The sequence below is a fragment of the Onychostruthus taczanowskii genome, unplaced genomic scaffold (assembly GCF_017590055.1).
Source record: "Onychostruthus taczanowskii isolate IOZ18803 unplaced genomic scaffold, ASM1759005v1 scaffold35, whole genome shotgun sequence".
NCBI classification, from domain to species: domain Eukaryota; kingdom Metazoa; phylum Chordata; class Aves; order Passeriformes; family Passeridae; genus Onychostruthus; species Onychostruthus taczanowskii.
The window spans coordinates 7,730,001-7,752,817 of NW_024500905.1; the positions used below are offsets into that span (position 1 = coordinate 7,730,001).

The 22,817-nt window shown below is 39.9% G+C and overlaps 1 protein-coding gene and 1 long non-coding RNA gene across 4 annotated transcripts in view; one reads left to right on the top strand and one right to left on the bottom strand.

Moving 5' to 3' along the window:
* Positions 1–8,217, bottom strand: part of ARID2 (AT-rich interaction domain 2) — a 92,994-nt gene extending 84,777 nt beyond the window's left edge. The window contains exons 1-3 of the mRNA XM_041411235.1: positions 7,248–8,217; positions 6,994–7,087; positions 5,777–5,874 (exon numbers count right to left, since the gene is read on the bottom strand). Of these exons, the coding sequence (XP_041267169.1) occupies positions 5,777–5,874; positions 6,994–7,087; positions 7,248–7,339 (284 nt within the window). The 5' untranslated portion in view covers positions 7,340–8,217. The remainder of the gene's footprint in view (positions 1–5,776; positions 5,875–6,993; positions 7,088–7,247) is intronic.
* A 131-nt stretch (positions 8,218–8,348) lies between these two features.
* LOC121339430 overlaps positions 8,349–22,817 on the top strand; it is a 31,249-nt gene continuing 16,780 nt past the window's right edge. The window contains exons 1-4 of one of the 3 annotated variants that reach the window (XR_005953180.1): positions 8,349–9,024; positions 10,595–10,658; positions 16,498–16,766; positions 19,244–19,356. This is a non-coding gene — a long non-coding RNA (uncharacterized LOC121339430). Of the gene's footprint in view, positions 9,025–9,511; positions 9,745–10,594; positions 10,659–16,497; positions 16,767–19,243; positions 19,357–22,817 lie in introns of those variants that run through there. The other 2 variants (XR_005953181.1, XR_005953179.1) reach the window with 2 other exon arrangements.

Sequence of the window (22,817 nt, forward strand, 5' to 3'; positions counted from 1 at the left end):
CCCTTCAACTATGTAAAATATTCACTTCAAGCTTTAAAAGAAAGGCCTTAGACACCTGACTGAAACATGCATTTCAATTTTTGTCTTGAGGAAGGAAAAGCAAATTTTAAGAAGAAATCATAAAAATGTCATCTATGTATTTGTTTCCTGTCTTGGCAGTGACTGCAGGATTTGGGACAAAATTAAGTGCAAAAGATTCCACGTCAAGTCCATAGGTATGCAAGATGAAAGCCTTCATTATGGCATTATTCAAGGATGGACAAAACCTGTAAGGTCAGCTGGTCTCTACGCCATACCTGCTGCACACGTGTTGGTGTCCTGGCCAGGACAGCGCCCGCTGTGGGGGTTCCCCCCTACTCTGCCTGACGTACTATTCATGCCAGAAGGTATTCAGGTGTATCTTGGGCGGTTTTGTGCTACTGTCTGCTCTGAATTTTCTCCTTCAGTTTTATCTCAGCTTACAGATTAACACAACCTCTTATTTTATTTAAAATTACCTCTCTTAACTGTTGAGACCCTTCAAAATGCTGGGAAGATATAATTTCCCCTTCTCACACAAACTGTTAATTGAGCCAAGCAAAACGTATTTATTTATCAATTTTTTTTTTAAATCACTTAGTCCCTTCAGCTTTCTTAATATTTTGTTGCTCTTCTCTAAGTATCTGTTAAGCTACCCCACCTGTTGCAAAGGCTCTGAAGTAAAAGAGTACTCCAAACACAGTCCCATAATGTTGTACAAAAATCTATCTCCCATTTGTCTAACCTTTGCTCAATGCCTCGGAGGATGCAACCTAAACTTGTTCTGAATTTTACAAAGTCTATATATCATATTTCAAACTGGGGCCTGTTCTTCCTGTCAGAAGCATGCACAAATCCTTTTCATATGAAAGGGAGTTGGGTTCACACAACAGACAGGATTATCAGGCCCACGGTATCACTCCTATCCCTTTTTCAGCAATACTGCTTTCCAGGTTATTCCCTCACAATGAATACCTGTTTTGGATTACGAGCCCTCGATTGTTTTAGCTTGCAATTTTCAAACTAAATCTCATTTGTACTTTCCAACATTGTGCCTAATTTCTTTAGATTTTCTTTTCTGCCCTGACTTGTACTTAACTCTTCTATCATTGCCTGCTAATGCTTAAAGTGTAGTATTCAACCTCCCATAAAGTTAAGCAAAGCAGACACTAAATATACCTAAAATGGCTAAACTTGTATTACTACGTGCATATGTAAGCACTGATGATACTCTTTTAGCACCTAAAACTGCTGTGACTCACCACATCTATTCTTTATACTTTGTTCTATTTTTGTTTATGGTCCTTCATCCAGTTTTTCATTAAGATGACTATCCATATACATACATAATTTCTTAACAAGCGATTTTGAGATGTATTTGAATTTCAGAAAATATTTATAATTTTACTATAGCTACAACTTTCTATTCATTTACTGGGGCCTTGAATCTGCAATCTGATCTGGCAAACAAGCCAATCCTGTACTTCTCCATACTCACTGAACTGTGTGCAGATGCTGTTGCAGTATCTGATCCTAATTTTAAACACTAAGCAAGAATAACAAAAAACCGCTCCTAAAGTAATTTTTGCTTAGAAAATTCCAGGTTTCTTATTATTGTTTCCCTGATTTTTTTTGCCATTATATTACTAAGAACAGAATCGCTTTCATCTAGTTCTTAAGCTCATGCTTTTTTTTTCTTTCCCCCTTTATTTTTTAAGCAATCAGTACTATTGTTTAATTTCTTAGAGGCATCTTGAAGATCAAAGGACTTATAAATATCTTCAGATCTTTCAAGAACCCCTTCTATTTGTCATCAATATGGTTCTGATTTTTAACTGCTCACTGTTTTTCATCCTACTATATATGGAATTTCAGGAAATTCAGCATAATGGCTTGTCTTAATAACAACTTTATGCAACTTCTCATTTATGAACTGACCACTTTCCTCTCTATTTGACTTCCTCTTACTTCCTCAATATTTACAACAGCAAATTTTTATTCCTTAAACTACTATTAGCTAATTACTACTGCCTTTGCCAAAAGCATACAATATGCATGTGCTGTCCACCTTTCAGGAATTCTCCATGGAACTAAGACAAATGTATTTTACCTTACAACTAGTCCTTTCATATAACTTATCTTAATGTAGATAAATAACTTTGAAAAGCAATTTATTTTCACTTCAGTTAGGCATACTTCATTCACACATTTAAGCTTAAAAGGCCTCTCACTCCCCCAAAATAGATGAAGATCCACAACAGAAATAAATGTATCACTTGCACTCATACTAAAACCAACAGCACCTTATACCAACACATGAGGTCACATCAGCCAATTTTTTGTAGGACTGTAATATAATCTACCAATAAGATGAAAAACAGGCTATATTCCATGTTAGCTTTCTTTTTACTGACTGGGTGTTTACCAACAAAAACATAAAGGTACGTCCACATTACTGATGTTTACATGCATTACCCCATACTAAAATATTTTCATTAACATCATGAAATAATTTTTCAAGAAGCATTTAGAAAATGTTTTACTAATTCACCTCAAATGAAATGAAACATCCAATTTCCACTACATCCAAGGGAATTACACTCTGTGTTGTGTAAAGTCTTACAAAACTACATTAACAAGTACAGTCTATCAATGGTTATCGGCACTGTGGCTTTTGACTGCTCACTAAGAACCACAGTGCATAAATTACTTCACCTGTCAGACAGCTCAAAGCAACAGAGGCACTAAGTTTGAATAGTTCAGACTTCCCTATTATAAATTATTTTTTCCAGTGAGAGAAAAGGGAAAGGGCAGTGCAAGGGAGAAGGGGTAGATAGGTTATCATGTATTCAACTACCACCTATCATAAAACCTATTGGAATTGAATCACAAGTTTAAACAATTCACTACTTTAATGAACCCCAACATAGATTCTCAAAGACACACATCAAAATTCCAGGACAGTCAAGTGAAAAAATTACTTAACCAAAAATACAAACCTCAAGAACTGCCTCAAGAAATACCATAACCCAATGACTGTTTTGCAAAACATTGTTTGATCAAGCCAACAGGACTACTGACCTCGCACAAATAAATCCATTTTTAAATTTGTTTACATAGTAACTTTAAGTAAAAATAGCAGCATTACTAGTGGCAACACAGCAAAATGAACAAGTGGTCCATGCAGATTGAGATCTTATCTCAGTCAACACACTATGCCAGATGTTCCATAGAAAGAAGCAACTTTCATCACAAACCATCCCAAATCCAAATCTGCAACAATATTCATGAACGTGCACACTACTGAATCCCTCTGAATTCAACAGGGTGTCCATCTGCCAAGCAGATCCCTCACTTTACAGTACACATGACATATGATTGGATAAAAATTGAACTACAAGTTGATAGGCCTCAATTTGTCTGGCTATGCTTGGAAAGTCATTACAGTAGTGAGGCCAAGATTATAGCCATACTCGAGGTTCACAAAACACACTTTTTGTTTTCCAAGGATAATTGCTCAGCAGTTCATTCAAATCTAGCCTTGTAAGAAACCTCAGATTATATTCTTCAACACAGACAAGCTAGATCCTTTTAACAAATTTTATCATTAGAGCATTTTTTCTTTCCCTAGAACTAAATACTGTCCCCCTTACACCTTCTAGGTTATAGCTAAACAAATGTTAACCTAGCAGAGAGATGTGTACATACAGTCTTATTACTGCACATGGAAGAAGGTGAACTCAGCTAGGAAACAGTTCACATACAACTTAGACTATGTGAGAAGCAACAGTGAGTAAAGCAGCAATTCAGAAGAAGCAAAACCAAACAAAAACCAAAATGATCACTAAAAACCAGTCCACCCCAAAACCAACAACTTTGATAGTTTATTTCAGAATGGCTTAACAGAGTTTATGATAAAGATATTTTTAAAGATTCTTCATCTTAACCGTTTATCAACTTTTTTCCTAAATTATAAATAAACAAAAACTCTTTTATTTGTATGTAATCAGTTATATATGTATTCAACAACTGTAATTTAAATAATGTCAATACCAGCATGCCAATAATAAAAATAACATTTTTGTATGTCCGATTCTAATTTAAAAAGTAATACCTTATTAAAAATTAATAGTCATTAGAAAGCTAAATTAACATTGTGTTAACTGTCACAGCATATAATGGCTCTCAAAATACACATGAAAACAGAAATGACATACAATCTTCTCCTACAAAAAGTTAGGCCATTCAAACACTTAAAAATATGGAAATAGGAATAAAAGGGTAAAAACAAAAAAACCATCATTTTGCTAATTATATGTAAAATCTAGTCAACTAACAAATTACATGGTCCAACAGAAAAACTCAAGAAGCAAAAAACTGCTTTCTGTGATGTGACAAATCTTCAGCAACACTATTTCAGTACTATGTAAGAGAGGAGGGGAAAAAAAAAAAAAAGAGGGAAGGATATCCTAAAGCAAGCTTCTCACTTAATTTCTAGGCCTGACACCAACCATAAACTCTACTTCAGCTATTAACAATGGTAGTTTCTTTTCGTAACCTGAATCTTAAAGAAATTGTATGCCACCACCAAAAAAACCCCCAATATTTCAGTAACTACAAATATCTGGCTAAGGTTTTCCAGACATCACTGAAACTCAGTAACTGCTCCACTGTGCTATGAACTCTACAGCTTCAAGTTGGAAGTCAATCTAGGACAACCAATAGAAAGTGCACCTGTACAATTACTGCATTTCCTAATTCAGAAGGCCAACTAGAAACAGATAAAGCTTGTGTGTACTCAGCTCACCAAAACAGAAATCCAAAAGCCCATACTTATTTTGTACACACTGCACATCTATATTATCATTAACTGCAATGAAAAAATATTGCATTTATAATTCAGAAACAGAAAATTACATTCCTTAACCAACATACATTTAACTTCATTCTAAATGAAATATAAGTATCCATATATGTAGTATCTAAAATTGCTATACACACAATCATTTAAAAACATTTTCTACAAAAAATAATCACCCAAACTTAATAAAAATTATTTTTTTAAAAAGTAATCTAGTAAATGAATAGTACTATATATAGTAATTTAAAACATTCAATATGAGCTCCATGCAACAATGAAAAATAACCTGTATCACAAAAAAATAATCAGCATCATTTCCAAGGCATGCAACCTTATTTTAAAACCTGCAGAAATTTACTATTTTACAAGTAATAAAATAATTATTTAGCTCTTTGTACTCTAAAATAGAATTACATATGCTGCTAGTAATTGAGAACAATATAATTTGTGCAACAGTCTACCTTCCTGCAGATGCATTTTCATTCAACATCTGACCCCACTAAGCAGTAAACAAATTTACATATATCAACACATTTCAGTGCTCCAAATATTAAACTAAGTTTCTATAACTGCAATAATATGATCTCTTAGTAACAGTCCTTTAGTACCGTCATTCTAAAACAATCAAAAAAAATGGCCTCTGACATATATTGTTTGTGTACTTGGGATCCCTTCAAAGTTTAAGGCCTGGAAATGCAAAATAAAAAAACCAAAACTACAAAACAGAATCACCTTTAACTGACCACTGCACCAGATGAGAAAGGAATTACAAGGTTTTTTTCTGCTTTATTTTATAGCATTTTAAAAGAGTAGGGATATTTTTATTATTGCACACACTGAAAACTAAATATAACCCCGCACTCAAAAATACTACTGCAACAGCTTGATAGCACTCACCGCAAGTAATACTGTTTTAAAGCGAAGGCAGCGTTAGAACAACTTCTGGGAAAGTTAAACTCTTCTACAATTTCTCCCCACTGATTCTTCTCTGATACCTGTCAAAAACAACACACAAGCCGAGATACACAACGTACACGTAAACATGTTGCTGACAGCGAACATCACAAAAAAAAAACAGGCTCCCATGAAGCAAATAGATAAATATATTAAAAGAAACAAACATGAATGTATATGGGATTTAGGACTATATATTTTACTGGCAGTTGATAGTATTCCCCTTTCGGGAATAATCCCGCTTCTCAGGGGTCTTTTACTGCATTTATTTTTTAACATACACATTAATTTTTTCGGGGGGAACGGCCGGGAGTGGTGGTATTGTTTTGGGGTTTGTTTGTTTTTGTTTTTACTGCCTGGACAATAACCAATCGGGAGTCCCTCTGTCGCCCCCTTTTAAATCCTAACGCGGTCCGTTAAAAACCCAAAGAAGTTTAAAATAATGCAGGGAAGTGCTGGCGGGGGGCGCCCCCTGGGCTGCGGGGCGCGGGGGCGCCGGCCCGGGGGGTCCCCCCAACACAGATCCACAGACACAGAGAGGCCTTTCTTTTGAGGCCTACATTTCTGTCCCCAGCCTTGAAGCCTAAAGATGGCTATTTGATTACACACCGTCTTGGGTGCCCCTTTTGTTATTTTTCCCAGGGAAGGGCTCGGAGGGCAGCGCCCGGCCCCCCCTGGCTGCGAGGATCGTTCCCTAGCCCATGCTCCGTGCCGATTATCGATGTTAAACATGCCCGCTAATTTTGAGTTGCACTAAAACTGCACTCAGACTCTTTCCTCTGTCTCTCCCTCTGCAAGAGAGACGCACAGAGCTGCCACCACAGCCGAAAGAAGCCTGCTCTCGCCGCCCAGCAGCTCCCTGCTCCCCCCTCGCCTTCCCGTGGGAGGGGGGCATGGGCGAGGGGGTCCGGCGGAGGCGGAGGAGGCAGGAGTGGGGTGCGCGCCGTACCCCCGGGTCCCCCTCCATCGCTCCGCCGACAAGGCCGAGCCACCAACCTGCCTATCTGCTCGCTTCCTCCTTCCACCCCCCACCTTCTCTAACCGGCTTTAAATAGGACGGTTCCCGGCCACCTCGGCTCCCCCCGCCACCCCCGGGGGTCAGAGGAGACTTTTGGGAAGAGGTTAGTGGGAGGGAAACCCAAATTAAAACTTCCACTCACCTTCCCAAATCCGCCTAAAGTGGTGACTCTGGTATAGAGAGCGTGAAGATCCAGCTCCTTCCCACCCACCACGGGGATCTTCTTAAAAGGAGACCTGCCAAAGGAGATACACACAAAACACCACAACTTGTCAGCTCTGCCCCCTTTTCTCCCCTCGCTGGGGCTGCCGTGTCCTTCAGGGAAGGGGCTGGAAGTTGGATCTGGTCGATTTAAAAGCCTCCCCCCCTCCCGTTCCATCTCCCCATTTTCCTCACCCTCTGCTGTGGTGAAACTGCCGCAGCTCGTCCAGGAAAGCGAGTCCCTTTCTCCGCTGGTCTGCGTGGTTTTTACCCGTCGAATTTGCCATTTTTGTAATAAAAAAGGTTCTCGTAAAAAAAAAAATCCAATTAAAAAAAAAAAAAAAACGGCCGACAACAACAACAACAATCCCCGGCTCCTCCTTGTCTTTAAGAGACCCAGGTGCCCGTGCTCGGCCGGGGATCAGCCATGGAGAGGGGCTTGTTTAAAAAAAAGTTTAAAAGGAATAAGGGAGCCCCGAGAGTGTGGTAATTGCGAGTCCTGTCTCCACACAACACACGGGCGAAGAGGCAGGGAGGGAGAGGGGCACCTCTCAGTAATTCCTCCTCCCGCGGCTGCTGCCTCTCTCAGCACCACAAACCCAGCCGATCCAGCCTGCACATGAGACTCAACATGGTGCTGCTGGATCACACAATGAATTGGGTTACTGTTGTGGTGGGGCGGGGGGGGAGCCGGAGTGAGGTATTGACAGTGTGTGTGTGTTACAGCCGCGGCTCCATGCGATCTCCCTCCCTCGCTCGCTCGCTCCCTCGCTCGCTCCCTTACACACACACACTGTACAGCTACGGCGGCGGCGGCGGTGGCGGCGGCAGCGGGATTCACTTCTCTTCTCGCTCAGACAAAAAGATCTGAGGCCGCCGTGCTTCTGCCTGGACGAGAGCGCGACACAGCGGGCCCCGGAGGCCGGTTCCGGTACTGCAGGAGGCAGCTCCAAAGGCAAAAGCCAGCACAGCCCCAGCAAGCAGTTCCTGGCGGGGAACAATAGGCTCCTCTCGCCGCTAAGGGCTCATCTGCAATGTGCCGCAAACTTCACACAAAGCCGGGCGGAAAGAGGCGAGGGAGAGGGAGAAGAGGGAGGAAAAAAACGGCTACTACCGGCTGTTCCGGGGCGCGGGGCCGGTGCGGGGCCCTCCCGTGCCAGGCTCGCGCCGACCGGCCTCTCTCCGCTGGCTGCCGGCGGGGGAAAGGTGGATTTGGAAAGCGGGGATGAATTTTTTAATTGGACTAAACCCAACGCCCTGAGTTCAAGGGGAGAGAAAACAACAACCGAAGGGGGCACTGGTGGGATGTGGACTTTCGGAAAACTTTCCGAGTCCCCCGGGCCGAGGTGTTTCCAAGGGCAGGAAGTCGCCCCGGATGGCACGGCGGGGGCGGGGGGGGCAGCAGGAACCCCTCATTTCGAGGCATGAGGGCTTTAAAACTCCCCAAAGGAGAATGCCGACTGCTCCCCCGAGTAGGAGGTGTCCTGGAGAGGTTTGTCAGCAGGAGCTTAGGCTCAGGGTCACTCCATGAATATTTCTTATTCCTTCTTTCTCTTGAGATACTACAGCCTGTAATCTAAGTGCCTCAAGACTGCTGTACACAATCTGAGCCGCTCATATCTTTCTGTACGTTGACAAATGGAACATGCGGCACAAAATTAATGGAGGAGGAAGGTCTTGGCCCTCACCCTGCATGGGCAGCAGCCTCCACTGGTACTCCAAGCCACTACTCCTCTGCCTGTGGTGTGCGCAGTGTTTGTGTTTGTAAACACCTCCTGACGTGTTTTCCATTTGGGAAACCAGGAGGAGACCTGCACGCCGACCACGGTGGAGCTTGGTGCCACTTGGGGTAAACAGGAGCAAGAAAGGGCCCATGGGGTGAAGTGTGCTTCCATCAAACCTTTGCTCCTCAGGTACAGCAAGTGGTACCCAGGTGGGCATTTGTCCTTTCCTGGCATGCAAACAGCTGCAGGTGAGTGCTTGCTCCAGTTTAAGAGACTGGAATATTTGCCCCTCACAACCTGTACACTGAAATCCAAAGCTAGATCAGGCCTACAGGGTTGGGGTTTTTTAAAGCAGAACTCAAGAAAGTCAGTAAGGAGCTGTGTTTTAGAATCAATGGCACATGACGGCCTCCAGTGAGCACTTAAAGAAGGAAATCTACAATTCTTTTCTACTCCATGTACTAACTTCAGAAAACAATTTTTTAAAAAATATTTTTTCCTTTTGATTTGTGTGTTGTTTCAGCTTGAATATAGAGACAGATACAATAAAGCTGCCCTGGGTTCATGATTTGGGGGGGAAGGACAGAGAAATACCTGAGTTTCAAATTAATACTCTGTATTGAAAGTTGGTGGTGTGTGGATTTCAGATTATGAAATGCATAGTGTCTTATTCACTGCATCATTAAGAGCCTTCCCTCCTCCCCCCTAAAATTAGACCTTCAGATCTTGGTCTGCAGCTCCTGTCTCTGACACTCTGAGCTTCTGCTATTTCAGCTACAGTATGCGTAAGACTGTCAAAGCCAGGATAATACAAATCAGAGAGGTTTAAAACAAGCGTCTGGGGGTTAAATCGCTCTTTTAGACACACAGTCAAACCTCCCTTCATGGGAGGGCGGTGGTTTTTAATCATGCCTTAAAAATTCCTTAAAAGCAGGGGGTCTCCCCTCCGCGAGGGGCGGTCGGCAGAGGTGAGTCACCGCTCGCCCGGGCGCTCTGTGAGGGGAGCGGGAGGCAGAGGGGAGGACAGACAAGTTGCGTAGCAGGGCTAGGTGGGTTTCCATGCTAAGCACAGCAGTTGCGCACGGTCCCTTACGTAACTGTCAGCCGGGGATTCCCTAGATGGGGTCACTTTATTCAACCATTACACAGACCCCGGCCGCTGCTCCGGCGCGCCTGTACTGCCGCGGCCGCCGCGACTGAGGCTGCGGCTGCTGCAAGGGAGTGCAACGGCTCCTCACAAAATGGCGGCGCCCATGGAAGCGGCAGCCCCATTTTGTGCCCGGCAGAGCCTGTCAACAAACACCGACTTGGCCGCGGCTGAGGAACAGAAGGCGGCGGCTCGTTTGCGTTACGGAGCGCGGAGGGAGGAGAGCGGAGGATTTCACCGCCCTCCTACCGCCGAGAGGAGACTCTCGAGCGCGTGTTGGGGGAGGGAGAAGAGGGAGGTGAAGGGGGACGCGAGCAGTGAGCGAGTCAGAGGCTGCGTTATCCCAGCGCGGAGCTGTTGGAGCTGCGGCGCGGGGGAGGGGAAGGCGAAGGCCAAGGCAGGCGGCCTTGGCGCTGCCCTCGCCGGGGCGTAGCTCCCGGAGACCCGGGGGCTGCGGAGACCCGGGGGCTGCAGGAGCGGCTGGGGACGCCGGGCCGGAGCCCGGGGCTGCCCGCACGGGGGGCGCTGCGCCCCGCTCCCGCACTGCCCGGGCGGACGGGACCGTTCCTGACGGATTCCGGCGAACCTGTAATGAATGACAGGACGATCGAGCTCCTTGTGTAGCTAACTAGGTCACTGTCAGCACTTAATTACTGTTTGTTTCATTTTAGTGCGTGCCTTATGAATAAACCGGCTATTAGGCTGATGCTTCAAGTAACATTATCCAGCACCAAGGTACAAAATGTCTGTATTGGACTCTGATCTTGCGATGCTAGCTTGGTAATAATTACTATTTTACATTAACGATGTTTTGGTTGTTATAGCTTGGTTATTCGGCTTATAGCTGAAATAGGTGGAGATCCCTTACGATAAGGTTGTGAAGCTGATTCTAGTATGACACCACCGGGCTTGTTTGTTTTATGTTTGTTAGCGGGGCTCCTACGTTTTTAGAGATAGAGAAGGGGCTTGTGCATTAAGACCTTTTTTTTCCCTGATCTATATGTCTTAATATGCATGCTTTTTAATAGTATTAAATAAAGGAAATTACCTATTTCTGGTGTAAGTTACAATTTTTAAATGTACCAAAATTAACTTGATATTAAGGAATTTTGGAATATCTTGTTGCATACTAAACAGTCAAAGATCAAAAGTAAGGAAAAGGAAAAAATCTTGCTATTTAAGAAAAGATTCTTTTATTGATCTCTGTATAGTACTTGTCAATGCAATTTGAGTTTATTTGTAAAATAAAACCTGTACTGTTTGTAAATATTATCTTATACAGTGAATTTCAGTGTATAAATGTTACAGAATTCTTGCAGACAGACAGGATAGGTTCAGTACCTGAAACGTCACTATTCACTGCTGCTTGCATGGGTTTTTGGCCCCTCTGTTGGTTGGGTTTTTTTAAGTGTAGCTATGTTAAGTGAATGTTTGGTTCTAGCAGCTGTATCCTGTGTTGCAGTTTCTTTTTTTTTTTTTTTTTTTTTTTAATCTTTAATACTAAATTTGGGCTTATTACCTATCTGCAGCATTGCTGCTTTAGAGAGAGCAGGCCACAGTTGCTCTTGTCAGTGTGCCACTAACTGCATTTGCTTTCTGGTGAGTGATTCCCACTCATTTCCATTTTTGCTTGTGCTGCTCTTGAATTGTGGCAACATTATGTTCTGGTGAGTGTAACTAGTATCGCTAGCTATATGCTACTTGTATTAAACAGTAAACTGTAAATCCTTAGAAACTGAAGTTAATTTTGTTTGTGTGTCTGTGCATGTGCTATATACATGGTTTTTGAAAATACAGCCTATTAGATGGATTACAGAATCCAGTGAATTCCCTCTTAAGACTAGTGTATAATAGAGGTGCAATGTAAAAATAAGCACAAGAATTACAGGATGAACTTCTGGTAGAGGAGAGCATCAGAAAGTTGGCAAATTTTAGTAACATGTAGCTCAACCATATTTAATCAAAAATGTTAAAGTGTTGGAGTAACTGCATATGCTGGGCTAAAGACTTCACTGTTTGCTTAACTTGTGGCAAATGTACACTCCAGCGAGGGGAGTTTCAGTAAGCCCCTACCCCTTCTTACTGAATGATGCTTTCTAAATTCCATTTTAGTGTGCTAGTTTCTTATAAATATTCTGCTACTTAGCATAAACCATAAGTGACTAGTCTTCAATGGTGCACCATTAAATCATAAGTGAAAGGTCTTATGCATGAAATTAAATGCTGAACAGCATAGCAAAGGTGGGAAAGTGGAGGTCCAGCATTACAATTTTCAGTACAGTTATTGTTCACAATTTTCAGTACAGTTATTGGAACTTAACTACCTAAGGAGGGTTGAGTTAGATAATCTTAAAATTTAAAACACTTCTACATTGAAAAGACCCACCTTCATAAGCTGTTTATTTAAATAATTTATGACACCCTCCTCAATCTTCCAATAGGGTGTGCACCTTCCTCATTTAACTTTATGGTATTACTATTTAAGAAACAAAACAGAGGGAAAATTTGGCTACATAAACACTACTGAAAATACCCAAGTAAATTGATTAAACACTTTAAAAAATGCTATCTGTAAGTACTATAATTTTTTAATACTTGCCGTTCTTCACAAAGGTCCACCTCTTGGAATTACTGAGTTTTATGGTCATCTAAACTCTTAAGTTATAAGCACTTCAAAGTTGATGGTTTTTCAGTTGTGCAATGAAGTATGAAACACAAAGCAGGAAAACCCTAAATGCAACTGAAGGAGAAGTAAAAATAAATATGTAAATGCATTTCCACTTGATTTCAAAACTGCTATACTTTTGAAATCCTAATTCTTTTGTGGGTCCTGACTTAGGTGTTCTGAACACTCTAGGTTGGTAATACTTCAGCAGTAAATTTAGAAAGATTGTCAAATTCATATCATGTTCTTGCAGGGAAAAAATAAAAAATGCTGCTTTAGGTTATCAAAACTGTAATGTAGATTAGGGCCTCAATGGCAGAAAATATTTTGGTGTTCTAGCAAGCATTGGTCTGTAGCACAGAAGTCATGAAAGTTCTGACAGCAAATGGGCGCAGGTTTTTTCTAAAAAAAAAAAAAAAAAAGTATTTGGTCTTAGTAAATTAATCTCACACATTACTTTATGATGACCTCTGTGTCAGTGTGATCTGGTGGATGGCACACTTTCCCCTGCCACTATAGCTGTACACTGTTCCCTGAAATAGCACTAGTGTGATTCATGTTTCTGGTTGAATGTGTGAAAGTTTGATTGAGATGCAAAACTGAGAGAGTTCTTCTGAATGTTAAAAAGGAACCATACTCAGAAATACAGAAATGATCAGATTAAATTTGGCAAAGAGCTTTTGTAGATTAAGAATTATACTGCCATGCTTGGATGGGGAAGGTCCAATTAATTTAAAGCAAAACCAAACCTAATAACTTCATGACATTTGTTATAAGTAAAAGTGGTGAAATCCTACTGGTAGGAGAGTTCTCAGTATTGCAGATTTGCCAGCAATATTTCATTGTCACATAGCACTGTCTCATCTTTATATTTTTACCAATTTAAATGACAGTCAACAGCAGCTAAAATTATGTTGAAATTTCTCTGAGTAATCAGTTGCCTTACCTAACTTTTATATGGGCATAAATGAAAAGGGAAGTAATTTGTGCAGCTGTGAATGTGTGGACAGACAATACAAGTGACAATTTATGCATTTCAGTATAATATATGCTAGAAGAACACTTCTGAAAAATGATAAATAAAAAATACTGGCCAAATAACATATAAACTAAGTAATCTATTAAAATTGCCCAAGCAAATCAGGAACTTAAAGCAGTGAAAACAGATTAATATCCATGGAGGTACTTGAAAAGGAAGAAATTTATTGTTGTTTAATTATGATTCTCAGTGTATCTGTTAGTGATATGCTTAATCTGGATTTGGCCTCACAGACTGCTGATGGATAGGTTCATTGCATATCTGTTGTGTTGTCCAGATAAAAGGAAGTGTTTTTATTTTCAGAGTAACTGCAAAACAAATCCCCTTACACTGTGCATTGGTCAAATGCTGATGTGATAGCTAATTTGAAAATCATACTTAAAACCTCGGACTTAAATTTTTAACTATAGTTGTGTCTAATATAGCTGAAAAAAGCTAATGAGAAATAGTTCTTGCAGTTGTTTACTATAAAGAGTTATCAAATGTAGTTGAGTATCAGTTCCTGTTGCTTGCAGAAACAGGATAGCATTTAAAGCTCTTGGGGAAATCTATGACTGTTAATCTGCAGATATTATAAAAATGTTTATTAGGCTGAGCTGCTACTACTTCTGAATTTTGAACCTTAATGTGAGTTCTGTCTTACCCAGAATCTTGCTGCAAACTCTCTTTGTAATCAAGGAAAATCGCTTAGGGAAATGTAGAAATGGCATGCACTTATATATTTTATATATATATATATATAATATAAATAAATAAAAATATATAAAATACATATTTTTGGGGCATCTGAAGATCTCAAGGTCCTCATGTTTAAGAGCATCTGGTGCACAGAGCAGGGTCAGTGTCTGGTTCTGAGCTGAGATGCACTTAACAGTGTTCAGAGAAGAGTGAGCATAGTTCCCTAACCCTTTAGCAAAAGGCAAAAGTGCACTCTGGGTATTTGGGGTGTAGCCGTGTTCAAACGTGTTGCGCAAGCCGGTGTGCTTGGCCTTGTCCTTATCTAGCTTGTGTGTGGTGTGGGGAAACGGCACGCTGGGGAAAGGTCTCTTCCCTCCATGAAACTCCCTTGCATGTAATAGAAAACAGTCAAGAAGCTGGAAAATTCTAACACTCCTGGTGAAGAACAAAAAAGGGAGAGGAAAGAAAGTGGGGACTTGAGCAAGGGAGTGAGTGAAATCTGATAATTTTGAGTGGGACAGTTCCCTCTCTGTGTGCTTCCGAGCAGTGTCACAGTGACTTTAATACAGATCTCCTTAGGTGCATTTACCCTAAAGTTTATTTCTATCTCTTTCTGATTTGGGAATATTAAGTACTATTCACACTTTATTACAAATCAAGACGTTAGACTTCTTTATTGTTGTAAGTATTTTATTCCACTTTATTGAACAGAAACTTCCCAGTGGCCTGAGTCACGTGCTGCACCAGACTGCTTTGTAGTAAGTTCCCCAGCATAAACAGGAGTGGCCTGAACTTACAGTGTGATCTCTCAGTATGAAACTTCTTCCTGTCTTGTTTCATACTTCACAAAGTTTCTCTAGTGATACTTTACAAAGTCAAAGTAGATTTTTTTTTTCTTTAATGCTACAAGTTTGGCTAGATTTATAAGACAATAAAAGTGAAATAAGCCTATCTGTGAATGAAACCCTGAGATACTGTGTTTCATCTGTTACCTCTATTTTAATAAGTCTAGGCTCATTCTTCACTTTGCTTTAGGAAAATTAAATAATGTCACAGTTTTTCCTTTGAGAGGTTACCAAGCTATTACAGAACCTCCATGGTGTTCCATTGGAATTAATTGTGCTTAGAAGTTATGAAAATGGAGTTGTGTATCCTTAAGTCAGGTGTTTGTGTTTTGTTTGCAGTAATATACAGAAATTATGTATATAATATACAGTATGTATTTGACAGTGTGAATTTCCCCAGGTCATTTAATTTTTGTTCTGAGGAATCATCTCCTTTTGCCAAAATATGCAAATTAAGTTTTCAAAGATGTTTTTTTTTTTTTTTTTTTCAATATTTGGGTAACTAGCTGCAGCCAAGTTAATCTCAGGATCAGTTTATTTATTTGTAGAAGAAAACAAGTAGACATTAAATTTACTATTTTTTTATCTGTCAGAGAGTTCTTGACATTAAATAAAAATCTAATAGTTTCTGTTTGCGTCTGAACATAAAATTATGTATAATTACATGCAAACCTTCACATGTATGAAAAAGAAGATGAACAATCAGTGCTCATTGCTTAAGTTTTCCATCTGTGACATCCTGCATGTGTACCATGATAATCCTTAATTATATGATCACTTTCTAAATGCACGATCCTTCAATTGGAGATGGAAACTTCTAACTGAATTAAAACAATAGAAAAGTTATTTCTCTGTATCTGATATTAAGTGTTTATCTGCATACAGATTTTTTTTTTTGCTTTTCCTGCAGGCTTTTCTAGAGTAATCATTAAGAGAGTATCTGAATGCTCATACTAATGAGTACCTAAAATTCTGAACTAGTAGCATTATCATCACTGTATTGCTGAGACAGCTAAGGCATAGAAGGATTCAATAAAAGAATGGCTGCTAAACTGGGTTGGTTTGCATTTAATCAAAGCACAGTTTCACTGAATATAATGTACAGGTTATTTGAGGGTAGAGGTTGTTCAGCAATAGGAGTGTTAGCCATAATTTTAGAGCTGTGTTAAATTCAGGAATGAGCTTTTTCTTGAATTTGTGGGTACATGCTGTGGTCCTGTCTGCATTATTAGTGCTTTTCCTGGTGCAGTGTTATTGGGATGCTCTATTCCTCAGAGCATTTGCGGTGCTGAGAAGGCTGTATGCCTATGGTAGATTCTCCTTGATATTTCTGCATTTATTTTCCAGCAGCTTGAATTTGGAGCTCAGAAAATGAGAAGCACTTCGTTAGAGGCCTCCAGTTCGATACAAGAAACTCGCTACTCTGTAAATCCCTGATAAAGACAGAAATAGAAGTGGTGTGTAGCCAACAGGATGCATTTGCGGTAGCCTCCCAACATCCCCTATCCCTCCCTCCCCCCGAGGCTGCTGCTGGCTTTTGGTGGGGCCTGGGTGCCAGAAGAGGGAGCACGGAACACGGCAGAGCCCCAGCCTGAATGTCGCTGCTGCTGCCTCAGGTAGGAAGAACTCTGCAAGGACCAACCTGCAGCATTGCTGATGCCACAGGTTTTTCAGAAAACCCAGCTTATGTATATATATAAGATATATATAAAATATAGCTCTTAATATATTTTTCATTATTACTATTTTTTGCTGTGCATGTAGCATGTGATTTAAGAGCTTTTAGCTGTGTCACATTGTTCAATAGGAAAACTGCCAAAATCTCTGATTCAAAGGCTACTCTTCCACTAAATTTCAAATTCTCTCTTCAAAGTAAAGGCCTTTTCAGTTACATTAAAAGGTTTTTTCCTGTACTTGAGTTAAAATGGGAGGTTTTTTCCTTCCACAGTTTCACACTTGGATTTTTGTTAAAAAAATCAGCTTTTGAAAACATCAGCTTGAGGCAGACATGTGGCCTGGAAAACTTAAACTCAGGTAGTATTAAAGTCAGAAAACCAGCATATCTTCAATTGTTTTTTCTGATAACGTGTCTTAGAACCTGAAGCTCTATTGAATTTCAACCCTGAAAACATATCCTAGTAGCTGTTTGGCTGTGTTTGCATTTCTAGTCATTATATGCAATGTGATTGCAAAATACCTGTACTGGGCTCAAATATAGAAAGTCAGGTATCCTTTAATATACTTAGCTTATTCCAGTATAATTCTTATTACTCAGAATAACACTGTCCAGTACAGACACATTACATGAGAGGGAGGTAGCAAGTCCTATACTTCTAATCTAAGTAGTAAAAAATACTCTTTGCAGTAGTAATTCTTCTCCAATGGGTTTAGGTCTCTGGGTAGCTGAAGCAGTTATGTTAGGTAACACAGACTGAGTCTTTAGCAGTATTCAGACTGTATCCCTTAACAGTGCAGAGCTGTGATCACCACATCCAGTTCTAACTTGTTACAGGACCACAGTCAAAGAGTGGAACAGTTTTGTTGACTAGACAAATGGCATGGGAGAATTCCTAGGTTACTTAGTTTTCTAATCTCTGCTCAAGAGGTCCTGGTGGCTTCATTGCTAGCAGAGGCTTAGCCTTGTGAGTACTGTCTGACTTCTTAATTTTTATTTATTTGTTTAGGTTTTAAGAAAGGACTAACTGATGAATGGCTAGCATTTTTTTTTTTGTTCTCATTTTGTTACTGCTGGCTTCAGTTAGGTCTGAGAATGATAGAAGGGCTTTACACAGCTGTTTGTTTTATTTCTCCTTACCCCCTCCACATCTCATTGTCACAAAATGTTTGAGACATGTCTTGTGATTAGAACACCAAGGGCTACTCCATGGTCACATGCCTCTTTCTTGAGGGGAGGGGAAAACACACAAAAAAATCCCCAAAAAACCCAGCCAAACAAGAAACCAACCAAACAAACAACCCCAAAAAAAGCACAAAAAACCCCCCCAAAACAAAAAAAAACCCAAACCTATAGCTGGGGAGAGGGAAGAGTTTCCAATTCCAGTATATGATCTTCATATGCACGATTACTGTAGAATAAAGAGTTTTATGGCTTGAATTCAATAATACTGTTCTGTAAAAAAAACTTTTCACTGAATACTCCGCTGGGTATTTGGATGATATACTGAACATCTGTAGTAATGAAGAGTCACCAAAGGTCTCTTCTGGTTTTTGGTGCTCTTCTGGTTCCAGGGAAGAAGCAGAAAGAATGACTTGCTTTTTGTTTGTTCTTGGCAGTTTCAATGATGAGTTGTGGTTCCTAAGTATAGAGGTCAGTGAAGCTGACTTCTATATGCCTGCAACTGGTTCAGTGTTGGCTGGAGAGAATCAGGCACTTCTCAAACAAATCGTTGAAGCAGCTTCAGTATTCTTCACCATCTTTTCATGGAAAGTGAGGGGATGTAATGTTAGCAAATTTCTGAAGGAAAAATTGGCAGGCAGGATTCTAAATGGCCTTTTAGGTAGCTTAGCACATCTCCCCCTGCCTTAGTATGATGAAACTCCACCACAAAACATATGCTGTGCAGTCACCAGCATTTTATAAAGCTGTCATGCACATTGAAACACCACAGCTTTCTAGGTGTTTTGAAGTGGGTGTCCTGTCTGATGGAGTTTTGTCCATTGCCATACCATACTACCGTGCACTGGATGTTATGAACAAGTTTTAAAATAGCTAAAGCAAAGCCACTGATCAACTAAACGAATTGTTACTGCTTTAGAAAAGGTTGCTGATCTTTAATATGGAGTAGCTGTAAATATTAACACCCACAGCTTTGTAAATGCAAATAAAGTTATGGGAAGTTTAACATTTGGAAAGGAAGTAGTAAATAGGCCTGGGTGTGTCAGGAGAGGCACTGCAGGCCAGCTATCTTGGGTGGCACGTTTGGAGCACAAACTATCAAACGCAGCACTGTACCAGCCTCGCTTGTGCACTGTTCTTTGTGCTGGTGCCCCACCTATCAGCCAGAGAACAGGAGCTCTCTTACTTCCAAGACCTGAACTCACTTTTGTAAAAGGGGTTTATATATACTTGTAGATCTGTTGGAACTGGAGTCCAGGAGTTGAGCGTCGTTTCTCAGAAAATGTTGGATCATCTCTTAAAACTGGAGTACTAGTGTTCTGTGTCATGTCTTATGGATTTTAAAAGTGGTAAGCATTTAAGTACTGATTAAACAGTTCGGTTTATCATCCTTCATTCATATCAAACTTAATTGGACAAAACTACTGCCAATTCACTACTCAAAGATGGTAAGTAAAGATACTTGGGAAGAAACTCACCAGTTGAGTTCATGTTCTGCAGCAATGTTGTCGATAAACTTTTAGTAAGGGTTTACAACTTTAAAGTACTTCATATATATCTTGATCTCTAAAAAATGAGTTTTCAGCATTTTTATAAAGCTGGAAGAGAAAAATAGATTGTTAACATTTTTTGGTGTGAATATAAGACAGAAAGCACAGTTTGAATGTATATACATTTGTAGTGTTTGATCCCTGAGTTTAGCCATACTAAGCTCTTTCTCATACACTCCATGATGAACCACTTAGACAAGAAATCAGGGTGCGTGAAGAGGAGATGGGAGAATTGCAAGCAGACAGTACTTGTGTTACTCCTTTGCACATCAGTCACTTCTGAAAGTACACTGTAATTTCAGTAGAACTTAGCAGTGTTTTGCACATTGTTATATTGGTTTAAAAACATTTTATATTTTGCAGTTGTTATTTAAGTTACAGACATGAACAATAAAGTTTTGTTTGAACTTCTGCCTAATTGTAATGAAAGGAGAAGTACAAGCTCTGCAAACAGATTTTATAGAAGTATGAAAACAGAGCCAGGAGTTTACACAATCTACAGAAATGACATGTCATTACCACAAACTAGCTACTACAGGAAGTAACTCTTGAGTTATGTGCCAGATTATGTATTAACTTGAGACTCTGCATACATAAAATTATCTGGGGACAAATATTCCATGTTCTTTAAGACCCCCTTAAACCTCTGGGGAAGAAAAATCTTAGCAGACAACTCCTAACTTTTTTATTGGACATGTTTTGATATAACAGCTCATATCTCCTCAAAATACAGAATGTAACTAAGGAGGCAGTTTTTTCATGGGATCACCTCTGAGACATGAAAATATTTGTGCACAGTATCCATAGGTCCTCTTGACCAACATGGGTCTTTCATGGTGCTGTTTCCTTATAGAAGCAACTGAGATTTTGGGTAAATCCCTGATGCTGAAAACCTGCAGGTAAATAATTTAGATAATGATGTTGCTAACCTAATGCAGTAGTTGACTTGCCAGACTAGTAGCTTATGAATTTGTAGCATTTGTAGTCTGAGTAGCTAGCTTCTGAATGTTAGTGATAGCTTTGCCCTCCAGCAGAATGGCTTTCTACAGTTATGCACTAAGTACTCAAAACTGATGGCAAGTTCTGGAATCACTCTTAGTAGTTACGTAGCAACAAGTTGTTCCACAATTTCTTAATAGCTTAACCTAGGTGCTGCCTCCAAAAAGAAGCACATCATGCGTCTTCGTCCTCCTCTTTGTTTCTTTCTCTTGGCATTAGCATTTCACACACCATGTACTGCAACATAGATAAAGATTAATTCAGCTGAACATTTACAGGACAAAAAATTGTCTTTTAAATGGACTTGCTATCACTGTCTGAAGGGCAGCATCAGTGCAAGAGAATGTAGAAATAAGAATCAGAGAAAGACAGGACTCCTTCTTCCTCTAGTCCTCCTTCAAAGGCTCCAGCATCCACACTATTTAGATAACAACAGGACAGAAGCTGACCCCCTTGTTATCACTGGTGAGAGAGTAGAAGAAATCTGAATGATAAAGTGATGACTTTTGGTAAATATTTCCTCTAGTTTGCTTAGCCCAGTTGTCACAGGCATTTTGAAAGAAGTGCACCTGGCTGAATTGTTAACTGTGCTCTTATTTGTTTTTCAGGGGAGTTGGGGTACAACTGTCATCTTGTGGTGTTTTTAAGAAAACAGAAATAGAAAACCAACTTTCATTTTATATGCAGCATGTCTGTGTGGGATGGACACAGGTGATACAAAACTGAGTTAGGAAAGGCTTTTTGGCTGATAACAACAGTGTTATATTTTACTTCTGTTGCCAGCTTTGAGTCTGTTTGCCCCCAACCTTTGTGCTGTATCCAAAGACCTAAAATTTGGAGTCTGCAGGCCTTGGAGATGGAGAGAAGTTGAGCATAAAGAGAGCCTGCTGAGTATTTTCAAGACTGAGATTTGGAAATAAGTTTCTCTCCTCCACTTATGAAGAATCTAATATAGGACCTTTTGGAACATGGCACATCTATATTTAGTTTTCCTTACCTATATCCTTTCCCCCCCCTTTATTTTTATACGGACAAATTTTAAAATAAATGCATATATTAAATAAATTCCACATCTAAAGTCTGGCAAATAAGGGTTGTTGTAGGAGTGGTATGCTTTCTACATGTTTTCATAGAGATGAGAGGGACAGAAGACATGATATCACAGACATTATTTTGGTAAGATTAATGTTTTCAGTCAACATTAAAGCTGAATGCTGAAGTGCCAAAACACTGCCTTGTCTAATGCTGCCCTCCCATAGACCCATCAGTTTTAACTCTTGGTAATTCTCATCCGTTTTAGACTTCATTCCATCTTCCACTTCCTCAACCTCTTCTCAGTAGCACTTTGCCAGTGGAGCTACGGAATACCTATCTGGAGATTCATGACACCTTCGTAAATGTGGAGGGGAGAATGAAATTGCAGTTAATCCCAGATTATAATTTTATGTTGCAAACAGTAAAGTTAAGCAACTGTAAAAGAAGTACAGACTTTTAACTGTTGATTTTCAATTAGAACTCATTCCCTTCCCCATGCAATTATATCAAATCCATGCTGTGCTTTAGAAAAACAGGGAGAGGTGGCTCTTCTAACAGCTCACAGAGGAATTTTTACCATTCCAGTGATGCGGAAGGGTTTGTCTGGAGCCAGAATAGTGCAGCATCATCATCGTCACACCTCCTCTGTCTTCAATAGCTAATGGCTCAATTTCTGCAGAATAGAGCAATGCCTAATCCTGTGTAAGAGTCGCAGTACATGTATGACTTTAAATTTCTTGAAAACCTTGGAAAGCTCCAGAAGGACAAGTCAAATGCTTCTGTACATGAACGAGAATAAATGTGCAATTTAGACCTTGAGACAAGCTCAAGAGTAGTCAAAGTTAAGTAAATAAATGTTATTCAGTGAAAAATCTTTCTTACAATATGACATTATAAAAAAGAATCTGCATTTATTATGCAAGTAAAGAAAAGGATATGGGAAGTCAGGAATGGAAATGAAGAAACAGGATAACTTATATTTTCCTCTTTTTAAAAGCGAAAATGTCATATTTTAGTAAAAGTCCATACTTTTCTAGCCCAGCTGTTGTGCTTCACATGAAACTGAGAAATACTATATAAAGCACATGCTGTTATGATAGAATTTCTCTCTTGCTTTACTGCAGTTCCCTTCTAAACCAGACCCTAGTTCCACATTTCATGTAAAATAAAAGGAGCCAGGTGCTTCAGAACTGCCAAGACTGAATTGGGAGGGCAGCATCACAATT